The sequence below is a fragment of the Athene noctua genome, chromosome Z (assembly GCF_965140245.1).
Source record: "Athene noctua chromosome Z, bAthNoc1.hap1.1, whole genome shotgun sequence".
NCBI classification, from domain to species: domain Eukaryota; kingdom Metazoa; phylum Chordata; class Aves; order Strigiformes; family Strigidae; genus Athene; species Athene noctua.
In genome coordinates this window covers 62,621,130-62,635,003 of record NC_134077.1, presented here as the reverse complement: position 1 = coordinate 62,635,003, position 13,874 = coordinate 62,621,130, and the positions used below count along the sequence as shown (strand labels likewise).

The 13,874-nt window shown below is 48.0% G+C and overlaps 1 protein-coding gene across 1 annotated transcript; it reads right to left on the bottom strand.

Annotated features, from left to right (window-relative positions):
- Positions 1-367: 367 nt before the first annotated feature.
- On the bottom strand, positions 368-8,910 carry LOC141973730 (interferon epsilon-like). The gene is made up of 3 exons (XM_074932588.1): positions 8,799-8,910; positions 3,019-3,693; positions 368-1,500 (listed from the first exon to the last, which is right to left on the bottom strand). The coding sequence occupies exon 2, from the start codon at positions 3,572-3,574 to the stop codon at positions 3,020-3,022; it is 555 nt and encodes a 184-aa protein (XP_074788689.1). The 5' UTR covers positions 3,575-3,693; positions 8,799-8,910; the 3' UTR covers positions 368-1,500; position 3,019.
- Between the last annotated feature and the right edge of the window lie 4,964 nt (positions 8,911-13,874).

Here is a 13,874-nt window from a genome sequence, read left to right as displayed (position 1 = left end):
CACAGCACAAGCAAACAAGGTGCTGTGAGAACAGCCACAACTGTGACTTGGACCAGTGCTGCACAGCACTGGTGTATGAGTCTCAAGAGAAAATTTATGAAACATTTGGCCTACAGTCAATCGCATCGTGGAAGGATTTTGTTTCATCGATGTTAAATTTTCAGCTGGGATTTGAGACTTCACATTCACTATTTTATTCATTTCCATTTGAAAATAATGTATGTTAAAAACTACATTTTGCTACATATGTTTAACTTCTAGAAAAATACTAACTGGAAGAAATACCAGAGGGTTTCAGTTAGCCAGGGGCATAATATACAGCTGACCTGGTAATAGATGGTGATGAAATACAGATTGCACCAAAACGTTACAATATCAAGGAGAAGAGAGAGAATCTTTGGACTCTTCAGCTTTCTTCCTTTACCTTAAAGACACTTTACCTTTCTTTAAATAGTAAGAATAAAACAAACATATATTGGTTTACTATTTTATTTTTCCTTTTTATTTGTTGAGCAACTACATCTGTTCTAGGCTCTCCATCTTTAAATGTGTCCTCTACACATTGTTGCAGTACATATAATTTCTGTTCTCTCACAGCTGGTCAAAAAGTAATTGAAATCAAATGCTCATTTGTGAGTTCCTGTCCATCATGTCTGAGATCTTTCTTTCAATAGTTGTTCTTTTCTTTCAATTCCCTCTTGTGAACGCAACAGCAGTTTATTGATAAGCAACATGTTCATAAAGAGTTGAAACACTGTCGTGCCAAAATACATGTACATTCACCTACAATTCTTACACTTGTCTATAATCTCACTTTGCCCTCTAGTGCCCATTCTGTTTTTTTACTGTACTACAAAGTACCCTGTTGACTGAAATATGTCAAAACATATTTTTATTTGGCGATGAGATTTTTAAGGACAGTTTTGAACTAAAAGGAAAGCTTAATGGTATGAGAGTTTCTGAACAATTGGTGGACCATGAATTAACATATTCCCACTGCAGGCAAGTGAGGTGATAAAAACTGGGATCCTTCATGAGAGCAGCTGAAAATATTTCTAAGCTTCAGTAAAGATGAAGCCATTTCAATGACAGTTTACTGCATTACAGAAACCACCTAGGATGTCAGAACCAGAAAGGTAAGTAGGCCCAATGTTGGTTTATTGTACAGGCTTGAAGAAGTGCAAAAAACAGACAAGCAGCAGAAATAAATAAAATTTGAAACAGCCTTGCAGTGAGGCCATTTCAAGTGCTGCTAGTAGTTACAAAGCCCACGAAATACACATTTTGCTGTAACATTTGTGGCGGAGTGTCACCAGGTGGCAAATGGTTCTGATAGTTTGTTTCTTTGCTCTTTTCTGTTGCTCTGGATCATGGGGAAGTTCCTAGCTGGTTTCATCTCTGTTATTTCAGCTTCAGACCTGATACCCATGTCTCTTGTCACTTCTTTAGCTTGCATCCATGAATGGTAGACAGGAGAGTATATACACCCTGCAAAGAGACCTGTGTGATAGATATGGTACCTGAGATCTGGTATACCATTGCTGTTGTTCTTACATGAAAATGAATTTTTTCATTTAGATGCACCTTTTAATTATTACCCCTCGAATGATACTCTTCTAATGGCTGGAGATCAGGGGAAGCCTTTCCTCACCCGATGCTTAAACCAACCTCTAGCAATTTCAGCCCTATGGGACTACCATCACGCTCTCTTGGGAGCCACAGCCATGGTCTCTCTCCTCTGCTTCTTTATGCCCGACCCAGAGGCCTGTGCCAAATGTACATCAGCCTTGGCCATGGGAAATAGGGGTTTTTTAAAGTTTTTTTGGGTTTTACTGTATTTTTAGCAATATTCATTAGGTAACACAGCCTGGATATTACTCTGTTTTCCCCCTTACAAACATACAGTGACTAGGGAAAATATAACCATTTGTAATGGAGTTACCCAGGGACAATTTCCCAAGGGTAAAATCTGGGTCTGACCTCACAGAAATTAGTGGATTTTTGTCTAGTTGTTGCAAGTTGTTTTAAAGAATTTTATTATATGCAATTATTACTTGATACTATGTGGTTCGGAGGGGAAATTCATTGGAATACCAAGGGCTATACATTTCTGTGGGTCAATTTGTGAGCAAAGAGTCAGAAAACTTCATGCAGCAATAAAACACAGCACTGAACGGTGATGTTTGAGATTGCAGTAGCCAGGATGATTATGTTCATGAGCAAGTAGGATGGCAACAGGCAGGTGTGGCTTGAGGGTACTTTTATGTAGAGAAGTTATTTCAAATAATCTTGTGAAATAATTTAAAGTGAATTGGAAACAGCAGGAAGAAAGCAAAGCCTTTCCCCCAGATAGTTAGAGGAGACAAGGGTACTTCAAGTAAAAGTAACAATGGCCAACTGAGAAGTTACTGCAGAAGCCATAGCTACTCTAAACAATATCCTGTGTAGACAAATCCTTCTAGATTTACTTTACCTCTTTGAACAAAGCAAATGTTAGAATGACTCAAACGTAAAAAAAACCCCAAACATTCTTGGAAAAGAGCATACAAACTTTGAAAGAATAATGAATGGTCTCGACCCAAGCCAGGACCACTTAAATAAACAATGTACCACTTTAATTTTGATGCAGTCTGAATCAGTGCAAATCTAGCAATTCCTGTAAGGTGAGGGATTCACAAATACATGATTATCTATATGTAGGTGAAATAGAGATGGAAAGTAGCAGCCCATTTTTTCAGCAGAAAACACCACAGGATGACACTATTTGTGATAAGATTACAGTCCCTTTCTATGGAGTAACCCTCACTGAAAAGTCACATAGATTAATTTATAGCTCATGTAGACACCTGGGGAAAAAATTATGTACACTGAATAATTAATTACATTTGCAAAAATAAATTTCAGCAATGTAATTATTTAAATACAATCAAAATGAACTAGAAGCACTGCCACAAGTGCTTCTATATAGAATAATGAATACTTCTAAAGCTAAGTTATATCAGGTCAAAATCTTTGTACCTTAGTTGTTAAGCTTCCTTATGACTTTATCGATCAATTGAAGACATCTCCTCATTTCTGCACGGCTGATCTCCCAGGAGCACAGGTTATGATGTTTGTCTTTAAGAAAACAGTCTATTTTTTGGAAGTACTTTTTCAGTTTCAGCCTGTTGACTTCTTTACTCTCAAAGTAGTGGGTCTGCTTCTTGATTACACATGCCTCCAATTGCTCAATTTGCTGATAAAGTCCATTTTGGAATTGTTCTAAAGCCATCCCATTCCAAGCAGCTAAAGTCAGATTTTTGCTAAAGATATAGAAGATGTGTTGGAAGATCTCTTCAATGGCCACTTTGACAATCTCTTTCTGTCTGGGATTTAGAACCTGCTCAGGAAATCTGAAGGACATTTTCTCTCTCAGACACTGTCGAGGAAACTTATTGCCCATTTTGTCCAAAAGTTGCAGGCTGTTCTTGATCACTTTTCTTTGCTGTAAAGGAAGGTGATTACACTGAAGACTGGAGATGGTGGTGGTGCACAACAGTATGAGGCCAATTTGTATCAAGCCCAAAGCATTCATGATAAAGATAAGTTCTTATGTTCCTCCTTTCCTGTGTATAAATTCTGAGAGACAGGCTGGGATGCTTTGAAGGTCATTTGTAGGCTCCTCTTTCTTCAAAATCATGAAATTCAATTATTCTGTAGGAGAAGTTTTCTTTCATCATTTTTTGGTTTTTAAGGTTTTTCCCCTTGTGTATGCTTTTGACACTTACCACTTTCATTTTCTGCTTTATGACTTCATTGTTGGTTTTTTTTTTTCTTGCCACTTTCTTTTTATTTCAGCTGGATATTAGAATGTTATGTGTATATCCTAGATTACATATTCCCTCTCCCTTAAAAATTCTACAGGAAGTATAATGAGAATGTAAAAGAAAATGTTACAGAAATATCCTTAATTTTTTAATATTTTAGCAGTGAAAGAACATGTTGAAATAAAATAACACTCTCGACGATGGATCAAGCACTTGCTGAATACTACTGCTGTCTTGTCTCCTCAGCATGATTTATACTTCCAAAATTCAGTTAAGCTTTCTTTGCCTATTTTAATTCAGGGAAAATATTTTCTTTCTCCTTGACTTTATTTCTCTTGACCATTTAGACTCAAAGGACAGATGTCATATCATTAAAATATGTGTGTGTGTATACATATATATTAAAAAATGTGTACAGACATTAATATTGCTATGTGTATTTTAATGCATACACACTGCTACTTAAATGAGGCCTTGATCTCACTTAGAGACTCTAAGTGCCATGCAAGTACAAATACTCACATGAGAACAGGTAAGATACTTGGGTGAAATACTCTTTTTTTCCCCCATATGAGTAACCAAGCAATAATCAATACCAGTGCCAGTAGAGCACAGGTCTGACATTAAATGGGATGAGAATGGAGAACACAAAAACCACTCTAAGTTTCTTTTTCTTTTCCTTTTCCTGGCCATATAATAGAGGAGGTTAGGACTATCACAGTACATTGGGAAATCTGACTCCTGTCTTTGATTTTATTTTGAGGAAGGCTGGTCTGAAACCATCGTTTTGCTGCCTCCCCAGCCTCCTGTGCAAACATATGTCATTGCAAAGGCCGTTCACTGCAGGTGATTATGTCTTGGTGAAGAGGTCAGATGTAAGTTTTTTTGTCTGAGACCTGACTCTGTATTTCTGTTCTGTTGCACCCACTGCTGTGTGGTTGGCTTCATTCTCAGTCTGGTAACCACTCTGAGCAGATTTATAATTCTATTTTAGGTAGTCACTCTGGGCAGATTTCTAATTCTGTTTTAGGGCTTCCTTTGTGTTCAGCAATAGGTATTTGGGAGACTTTAAAAAGTCATAAATTAAGCTGAGCACAATTATTCACATGAGCAAACTCCTTGGATACACTGGTGTTGTTTAAGCAACCTTGGATCAGATGGACTGCCAGTGTGAGGAAAAAAAATGAACTCCCTACCACCAATGATAGTATTAAATAAAAAAGTGGGATATAAAAACAGAGTGGGATATAAAATGCATAAGACGGGACCAAATATTGTCACTTAGGGTAGAAAAACTGGCCCGAAGTGCATTATTGGGTTAGATAGATACAAAATGGCTATGGAGATGTATCAGTTTTTCAAAAATACAGTTGTGGAAGGTAACCATATAATATATTACAGTCATAATGAAATCGGTAACAAATTTATTTAGTTCAAGAAAAATATTAAATACTGCTGCAGCTATTTCCATAAATTATACACAAGTATTTGCTTAAAAACTGTAACCATTATATGAGCTTAATCCTTCTAATGATTTAAACAGGTAAAACTTCCACACATTCATTGTATCTCCCAGACACACAAATTCTTTCTTTCCTCTTGCAAAATAGTTTTTTGCATGTTTTGCTCTCATTGAAGAGCTGGAGATGCCATCCTGGGTGTCACAAACATTACAGAGGGGAAAAATGGAAGATGGTCTCTTCCAGATTTTTTACACAGACAGACCTCATACAGATGTTTTATTCTAGTCTGTGTTAACAGATCCCTCTTCCTCACAGAATAGTTACGCTTGACTTACTCCATCAGGTTTTGTTGTTGTTATTGTTGGTTTTGGGTTTTTGTTTGGGTTTTGGTTGATTTTTGGTTGGGTTTTGTTTGGATTTTTTTTAATAACAAATTTGTCTTCCCCACTCAGTCAGTTTCCTGATTATTGCCCTGAGCAAAGTATAGTAGTAACATTGCATGATTCAGGGCACAGTCTCCCCTAATCATCTATCTTTATTGCTTAATTCAGAAACAAACAGTTCATTAAAAGTAATAACCGGAAGAAGTAACTGAGCAATATGAAACTGCAGCACAGATTGCTGTTTATTTCTCTGCCTGGGGTTGAAGCACAGACCATTCTAACCTAGAATGAAAAGAGGAAATAAATTTACAAAGCACAGCTATATTTCCAAGTAGACCTAATAGATTATTATTCTAAAAGAATTAATTGATCTTTGAGTCCATGCGGGAAAGATCTGCCCTTAAAAGGTCATCTAGCTGTATATGTATTTCATTACAGGATTGTAAGACTAGAGGTTGAAGTGCTAAGGCTTGGACAACTGGCCCAAGCCAGAGCTGACCTATAGATGAATCCTATCAATTTATCGATGATAACCATTGTGCTAGTAGGTACTGTATGAAGTTACAACAACCCACTTATGCTGATGTAAAAGTGCTAAAGCACTGAAATACTGAAGCCTGAACAACAGGCCCCAAGCCAAAGCTGTTTAGTGTGTAATCATTAACAAAGTATGTAAACTCGCTAGTGAAAGATGCAGCTTAGACAAAATATAATCAGTAATGAGGAGAGGATGTACCCAACTTCCCCTGTTTAGCCTTGTTGAAGGCTGAGAACCCAAGTATCTGGCCTTCTTAGAAACTCCCTTGGTTCACCCCCCTGACCTGGCCAGGCTTTGGGTAGAATCCAACAGGAGAAAGAAACCAGAAATTTCCGCTCAAAACAAAGGTGCCAGCTCTTCTGGCTTGCCGATTTTCAGGTATATAAGGCTGGACCCGCTCACAGCGACTTTGGCAGCCTCACCTACGGGTGGACGCACCGCGTAGGATTTCCCCCTTGCCAGGACAGGCTCTGCAAACCCTCGCTGTGACCGGGGCTGCCCAGCCACTGCGGGTCTGGGTGATGGTAACGTATGCAAGTGGGGATGGATCTTTCTTAATCGCTATTCTCTTCCTCATGTAGTAATGATTTGATGCATTACCCTGTATTTTCCTATTTGTTGCTTTAGGTGCATTATTCTGCCTTTTCTTACTGCATGTTTTACTATGTTACATTATTTGGTTATCACTAGTAAAATACGCCTAGTGTTTTCACTCTGGTGTCTGAGTTTAACTGGTATCCTTAATCAGCAAAACATAGCCCCTCTCTTTCCCTCCCCACTTCTCCTGCACTGACACTGACTTCTCGTTGCCCTGACGCACCTCGGGCAGCCTCTGTGTGTGGTGGTGTGCCCCTCCACCCCCGGTGACACCCTCGGCCCCCAAAGTGATGCCCCCATCCCCCCAGTGACTCCTCCCCCCCCCCCCCCCCCATTCCTGCCAGTCACCCCTGCCAGCCCCTCACCTCCTTGCCCCCAAAGAGCCCTGTGGGGTGCCCCACACCCCAAGTGCCTCAAACATGCTAGGATGGGGAGAATCCTGTACAGGGTGTGTGGCTTGTGGAAGCCCCACCCCCCATTTAATTTTGGTGTATTTTGGAGGGGTTTCTGTCGGGGGTGGGTTAGGGGGTCCTAAGGGAATAAAGGATCTTGCAGTGAAGGTGTGGGTCGGAGTCAGTATCAATGGGGGGGAGGAGGGGGCGGGCTGTAGGTCCTTACAAGAATATTTCTGGGGGTGCTGTGAGCCTCTAGGGGACCAGGGAGTGGGGTGGAAGGGAGGACTGTGAGCCTTCAGCTGCCTTGTCAGCAAACCAGGCTGCTCTGGCATGGCTGTCTTCTCTGCGTGAAGCTTTGTTTTGGCCATTTACAGGGCCAGCATTTTTTCTTTTTTTATTTACTTATTTATTGATTTAAAAAATCAAAGGCAAGCTGAGGTCTGGCTCAGTACCATGCCTGTGGGCCATCCAAAAGGTATTTGTAACCCCTTGGGCTAGCAGGGAGACCCAGCGCTATGGCTGCCCCCTTCACCCACCAGAAACCCACAGCTGGCTCCTTATTTTGGGATTTTATTTCCCTGTGCAGAGGAAAATTCTGTTGGGGGCAACTCCCTTGCAAAGCTGTGCCTGGCACTGCTTTAGGACTCAAACCCAAGAGTGGGTGCAGCATTTGAGGGGAGTGTTTCTATGACCCAGAGGGCAAGTTTGGCTTGTACCATGGCCATGAATTTGGGGGGTCTGGGGAAACCACCCGACAATCTATGTGCAAGGACAAGGGCCCCAGGGGACAGCGAGCTGCAGGTGACGGTAGCCCCATAGGGACCTTCAGCCCTTCCTGGCCACCATGTCCTGCCTACATCTTTCCCTCGCCCTGAGCTCATGGTGCTTCTCCTGGGAGAAACCCAGGACATGGTGCTGGGCAGCCTGCTCGAGCTGAGCCTGCTTGAGCCCAGCTTGGACCAGATGACCTCAAGGGGCTCTGTCCAACCTCCACCCTCTTGTGTGGCTCTGGGCTTGGGTTTCCCTCCTAAAGTGCCCTGACACCCACTGGAAAGTCTGCTGGGACAAGGGACGATCCCTAACTGCTCCCCGAGGATTCATCACAGAAAACAGCCTCCACTCCAGAATATCTTCTGGCAGGCTTGGTCACAAGAGAGAAAGATCTTTTTATTGTAGACAGCAACTGCAGGGCCCCCACAGTCACAGCGGTTCAGGCAGTGACAACGAGTTGGCACCTGCAACGACAGAGTCAGAAAGCTCTGGTGAATCCATGGCAGGAAGGAGCAGGGTGTTGTTGCCCCCTCTCTGGGGAACACCATGTATAAGGAATTGCTGATGGCCCAGAGCAGAGAGCTGTTGCTGGCGCTGGCTACGGGGTGGCTCTGGCATCTTGTCCCCTGGGCAATGCCCTTCAAGCCCTGATCGTGAGCAGAAAAATGCAGTGCCCCTGTGCCGTGCTGCAGGGCTCGGCTGGGAGCTGCTGGGCCCCTGCCATGGAGTTATTTCCAGACCCCGCACAGCACCGTCCCTCGCTGTCCCTTGCCAGTGCGTTGGGCTGACGGAGAGGAGTGTGGAGAGAGAGGGGTGAAAGATGGGCAGCAGAGCCCGGCACGCACCTGGGCTGCCCAACCTGCTGCACCTGCTGGTGTTTTTTCGCTGGTCTGTCCCCAGAACCACCTTCTCTCTTCCTCCTCTTTTCCACACAGTTTTCGCTCTTCTCTCCCCAGGCCTCTTTTCTCTTTTGGCTTCTCTTCTTCTCCTTGTCCTGGGCAGAGCCTGCAAACCATTACACCCTACAGTGGGATTAGATAGGGAAAGCCACGACCCACTGGAGTCAGTTCTGATTTTAACCAAAGCGAGCTCATTTTACCGTATTTCCTCTGGAAACCTGGCCAGTTGTTCTGGGTGCCCCAGGGAGTCTGCCGTGCTCTCGGGGGTGGCTGGAGGCAAAGCTGGCCATGCCTAAACCAGAAATGTCACAGTTTGCTTGTGGCAAGGGATGATCTGGAGTGGTAAGCGACTGTTTGCTGAACTGGTACCTGAGCTCTCCAGTAGAGATGCCTTGGGCTGCTTTGCATCAGCCACCGTTCACACAGTCCCCCTGCTGACCCCCAAATAGACCTGAGGAAGCTCTGATGAAGTAGGGGCTGAGAAAAACACCCCTGAAGTTGACAGCTACTCCCCTCTGTCTTTCTGTGAGCCTTTGGCTGATCAAACACATGCCAAGTGCATTTGAGACACAACCTTGCTGACTTCCTTTGCTATATATCATCCTAAGAGGTGGAGGAACAACGCAAACCCACACTACTGCCAGGCAGAGGCACAGCAGCGACTTGGCCTTATCAGAAACTCCCCTCCTACACCGGACACGCTGTCACCGTGTTTGGGGAGCTGACATACCTCTCCTGTTTCAGACTCCAGCTCCATGTCTTCCCCAGCTTGTCTGAGGATGTCCAGTGGAGAGGGGGATGCATCCAAAAAGGTTTTTTCCTGGTGCTCTGTGTCTTCTCTGCTTGCAGAGACACTTTTCTCTTTCAAACGCAGATCTAGAAAGCAAAAGCATTTGCGGCAAAGTGACTTCTTGGAAGGAAACAGAGCTAAAGCAAAATCCACCTGAAGCCCTACACTTCTGTGGTCAGCCCTCCAATGCCCTGTCTGCAGGCTCCAGCTCATCCTGCAGAGGAAAATGTTCCTGTTTGGAGGCCACAGGACAAGCGGGGCTGAGAGGACAACACTTGATGCACGGCCCTGTCAGAAGCAACATGGAGGTTTCTGGTGTCCCAAACCCCAGCCTGTTTGGGACCTCAGTCCCTCCTCTCACCTCTGAATCTCTCCAGGGGGGCTGGCAGCTCCTTGTCTGCTGCACTGGAAAGGCTGCCCATTTCCTCTTCAAAGAGCTCCCTGCAGTTCTCCATCAGAAACTCCACCAGCATGTTCACCTGCACATGTCAAATCGTTGGTCTCAACCCCGCTGCCTGACAAGGGACCAAGAAGCCTTTGCCACCCCTGAGACCTGCTCCTGCCCAGAGGCTGTGGCTGTGGGGCTGCTCCTCTGGGCAGCCACCCTGACAGCATTTGCTGGTGGGAGGAGACCTGCAGAGCCCTCTGCACAGCCAAGCACTGGTGGGCCGGGAAGGCTGCCCCAGCGGGTTGGGATATGTACCTTGTGGGTCACCTCCAGCACGGCTTCCAGCAGGAGCAGGTCCACCTGCGCTGGGCTCAGCAGGTTCGGCTTCATGCAGATGGCCAGGTTGCTGCAGCCCACCCTGCTGGTGGCTGTGTGGTGGACAATGTGCCGGAGGAGGGACAGCAGCTGCTTCAGGAGGAGGAGTTTGGCCACAGGCAACTTCTCGGCCACCCTGGGGGAACAGGCACACAGCACTAATATAGCAGATGTTGCTCACAGCGTCCCCCAGCTCCACCCGAGGCCGGTGGGAGCCAGCTCAGCTTTCCAGGTGCTCTGTGCCAGCGGTCAGGGCTCCTGCTCAACAGGCAGGCTGCTGTCCACATTCACGCTCTCAGCTCCCAGACCTTCTCCTCCTTGCTGGCCTTCTGCAATGCTGCCATCCAGTCCTCACAGAGGTCAGTCACAAGGAGCTTGAAGGGGATGCTCCAGAGCCAGTCCTGCAAGGCCGAGGGCTCCAGGTGATCCTTTGAACACTTGGGGCCAGCCAGCAGCTCCTCCAGCCACGGGGCAGAAGTGCTCACCTTCAGGATGACAGCCAGCAGCAGAGTGGGCTGGCTTCACAGGTCAATGTCTGCGCCGTGGTCCAGGGTGTCCCACAGCTCCAGAAGCACTGTCCTGCTGGTCGTTCTGCGCAATATCCCCTCCGTCGACAGTTCTTCCTGCTGCAGCATAGACAGTAGCTCCTGCGGGAGAAGAGGGAGGACAGTTACATGTCCGAGGAACTGCCTTGCAGCGGTGGTGGCCAGACCACTGCCCCAGAGCTGGCTCTGTGCTGGGGGTGAAGAGCCCCGTGCCCCATCCCCAGAGCTCCTGGGGACACCCGCTGCCCCTCTGGAGCCTGCAGAGGGAGGGCTGGGGACCTCTGGCCGGTCTGACTGACCTAAATGGGTCGGGGCAGCGTGCCATCCTCCCAGTAGAGGGCTGCCAGGGGTTGCCCAGAGTACCCTGCTGCAGCCGGAGCTCGCCTGCCTGGAGCCGGGACAGTAGCCGGGGTCCGCCGCAGAGCAAAGGGCCAGGGAAACCCCCTCCTCCTACTGCTGCTGCTGCTGCTCCCCTGTGCTGCAAAGGAAAAGAGAGAAGAGGCCGTCAGTGGATGCCGCCAGGCCGGTGCTCCTGGAGCCTGCCCTGCCCTGCCCTGCCTGCAGCACCATGCTGAGCGGTGCGGCAGGGCGGGCAGGGAGCCAGCAGCTGGAACCGTGGCTGCGGCTCAACTGCTCCGGCTCGGGGGCTCCTGAGAGCCGGTGTGTCCACGGACAGCCTGGCCCAGGCCTGGGCCTGTCCTCCTCCAGGCTGTGGGCAGCACCAGAGGCTGCGTGTCCCCGCAGAACCACGTCCAGCGAACGCTGCCAAGCGCTGTCCTTTCTCCTCTGGCTGACGTCCTCCCTCGGGCTGCCCAACCTGCACAGGGACACTCAAGGGACAAGGAGCACAGCCCAGCCGATTGCAGGAGGGGCCTTTCTTTCCCAAACTCACCTGGTGAGTGGCAAAGTCCCCTTCGCTGCTAGATGAGACCATCGGAGGCCTGTGCTTGAGATCAGCCTGCAAGAACCAGGCTGTACTTAGGGAGCAACCATGCAGCAGAAAGGGCCCCCAGCCCACCATCCCACTGCACCCCCATCCCTGCACCCCGGCACAGCCAGAGGGGAAAGGCAGCCGTTCTGCCCTCTGCCTGGCCCTCCACCAGCCTCTGCAGCCTCCTGGTGCTGAACGGCCTCCACCGGGCAAGAGAGCAGCAGTGGCAGAAGGGGAGAAGCGATCCCTGTGCTGCTTGGCGGGAGGAGCAGTGCTGGGCACAGCGCCCCCTCCGAGAGACACTCACGGCATGGTGGCGGCTCCGCTCCTTCTCCAGAAGTTGCAGTGACGGGACGAAGGTCACTTGGGGTTTCTTGGATCCTTCTGGTGTCCTGTGCACAGGGAAGGGACAGGGAGAGAGCTGGGTGAGCCCCAAGCTGCCTCGGCATCGAAAGCTGGTCATCCATGGTGCTGTCACCACTTTGACCGTCCTCCCCGTTCCTTCTCCTTCCCCCAGATTCCTGTGCCGAGCATGACCTCGTACGGTACAGCGTGTCCCCGTGCTCAGCTGGGTTCAGCTCTACCGGCAGCCCTGCGCCCTCCCAGCTTCCTGTGCACCCGCTCGTGTGCAGAACCCAGGAAAATGAAAAATCCTTGACTTAGGACGAGCAATCCTTAGCACCGACTACAGCATCAGCATGTTATCAGCATTGTCCTTGTACTAAATCCAAAATAAAGCACTGGATCAGCTCCTTGGAAAAAAATTAACTCTATCCCCGCCAGAACCAGTACAAGCATCTGCCTTCTTTGGTGTTCTGCTGCTCTCTGCTCACTGCCAGGGTGGGTCTGGCTTCCACTTCATGCACCCATTGGGGAGCTGAGGCAAGAGCTGGATGAGGACTGCCACCCCCCACCGCCTTCATCATCCTCAGGCTGAAAAAATGGCATCTCCAAGGCCCCAGTTACCTTGATGGCCTCCAATGGAGTCCAACAGCCTCCAGTGGTACTCAGTCGACCATGAGGGTCTCCAGTCGTCCACAGTGGTCCTTTGTGGTCTCAGTGGTCCTCAGTAATACCTGGAGTTCTCCCGAAATCCTTGGAGGTCCTTGGCAGTCCTCAGTGGTCCTAGGTGTTCCTTGGTGGTCCTCGACATCTCTATGTGGTGCTCAGTGGACTTGGGCTGTCCTCAGGGGTCTATGGCACTCCTCCAAGGTCCTTCGTGTGCTCCCGCAGGCTGCAAGGGAAACCACCTGGACCTATGGTGCAGCAAGAAAGAAAACTGAAACCTCTGTCCTCACATATTTGGGCTCAGGGGAGAGGAGATGGCGCTGGTTATGAGGAAAGAAGGTGGGAAAGATGGACCTTGATATGATGATTTACTACCTACCCTTTATAAGTTACTTAAACTATCAGTATTGTTCCTAGAACACTGATAAACCTATAGAGAATTATCTATTTAGTAATTATTCCTGCTATGAATAATGTAAGAAAAAAGAGTTCTCTAAAGCTCGCTCCTTTTCCATATGCTTTCACTGTGTCCTGCCTTTTACTGCTAAGGTTTCAGGAAGAGAAAACAGGATGCACCATTCTCCTCCCCACCAGCACCCACAGTGCTGGTGCTCTGCCATCACTGCCCTGCCTGCCTGCCTGTCTCCTCCTGCCCGCGCCTCCTGGGACGCCACAGGCTCCAGCCGGCCCAGCTCCGGGGGTGTCCCCAGCTCCTCCCAGGGGACGAAGGAAGCCCTCCCCGCCACCTTGGCTGGGCACAAAGGCCTCGCACTCCTCCGCCCACCCCACCCCAAGCAGCTGCAAGATGCACCTCCCGCTCTCCCGGACAGCACCAGAGGCGCTGACGCTGCAGACCGCCACGCCAAAGGGACACACAGCAGCTGCCCCGTGGCCCTGCACCCATGGGCGCCATTCGGCCAACGGCCACCACGCCGCCGACGGCCACCTGGGGCGCCAGCAGCCTCTGCAATGAGGACCACGACCA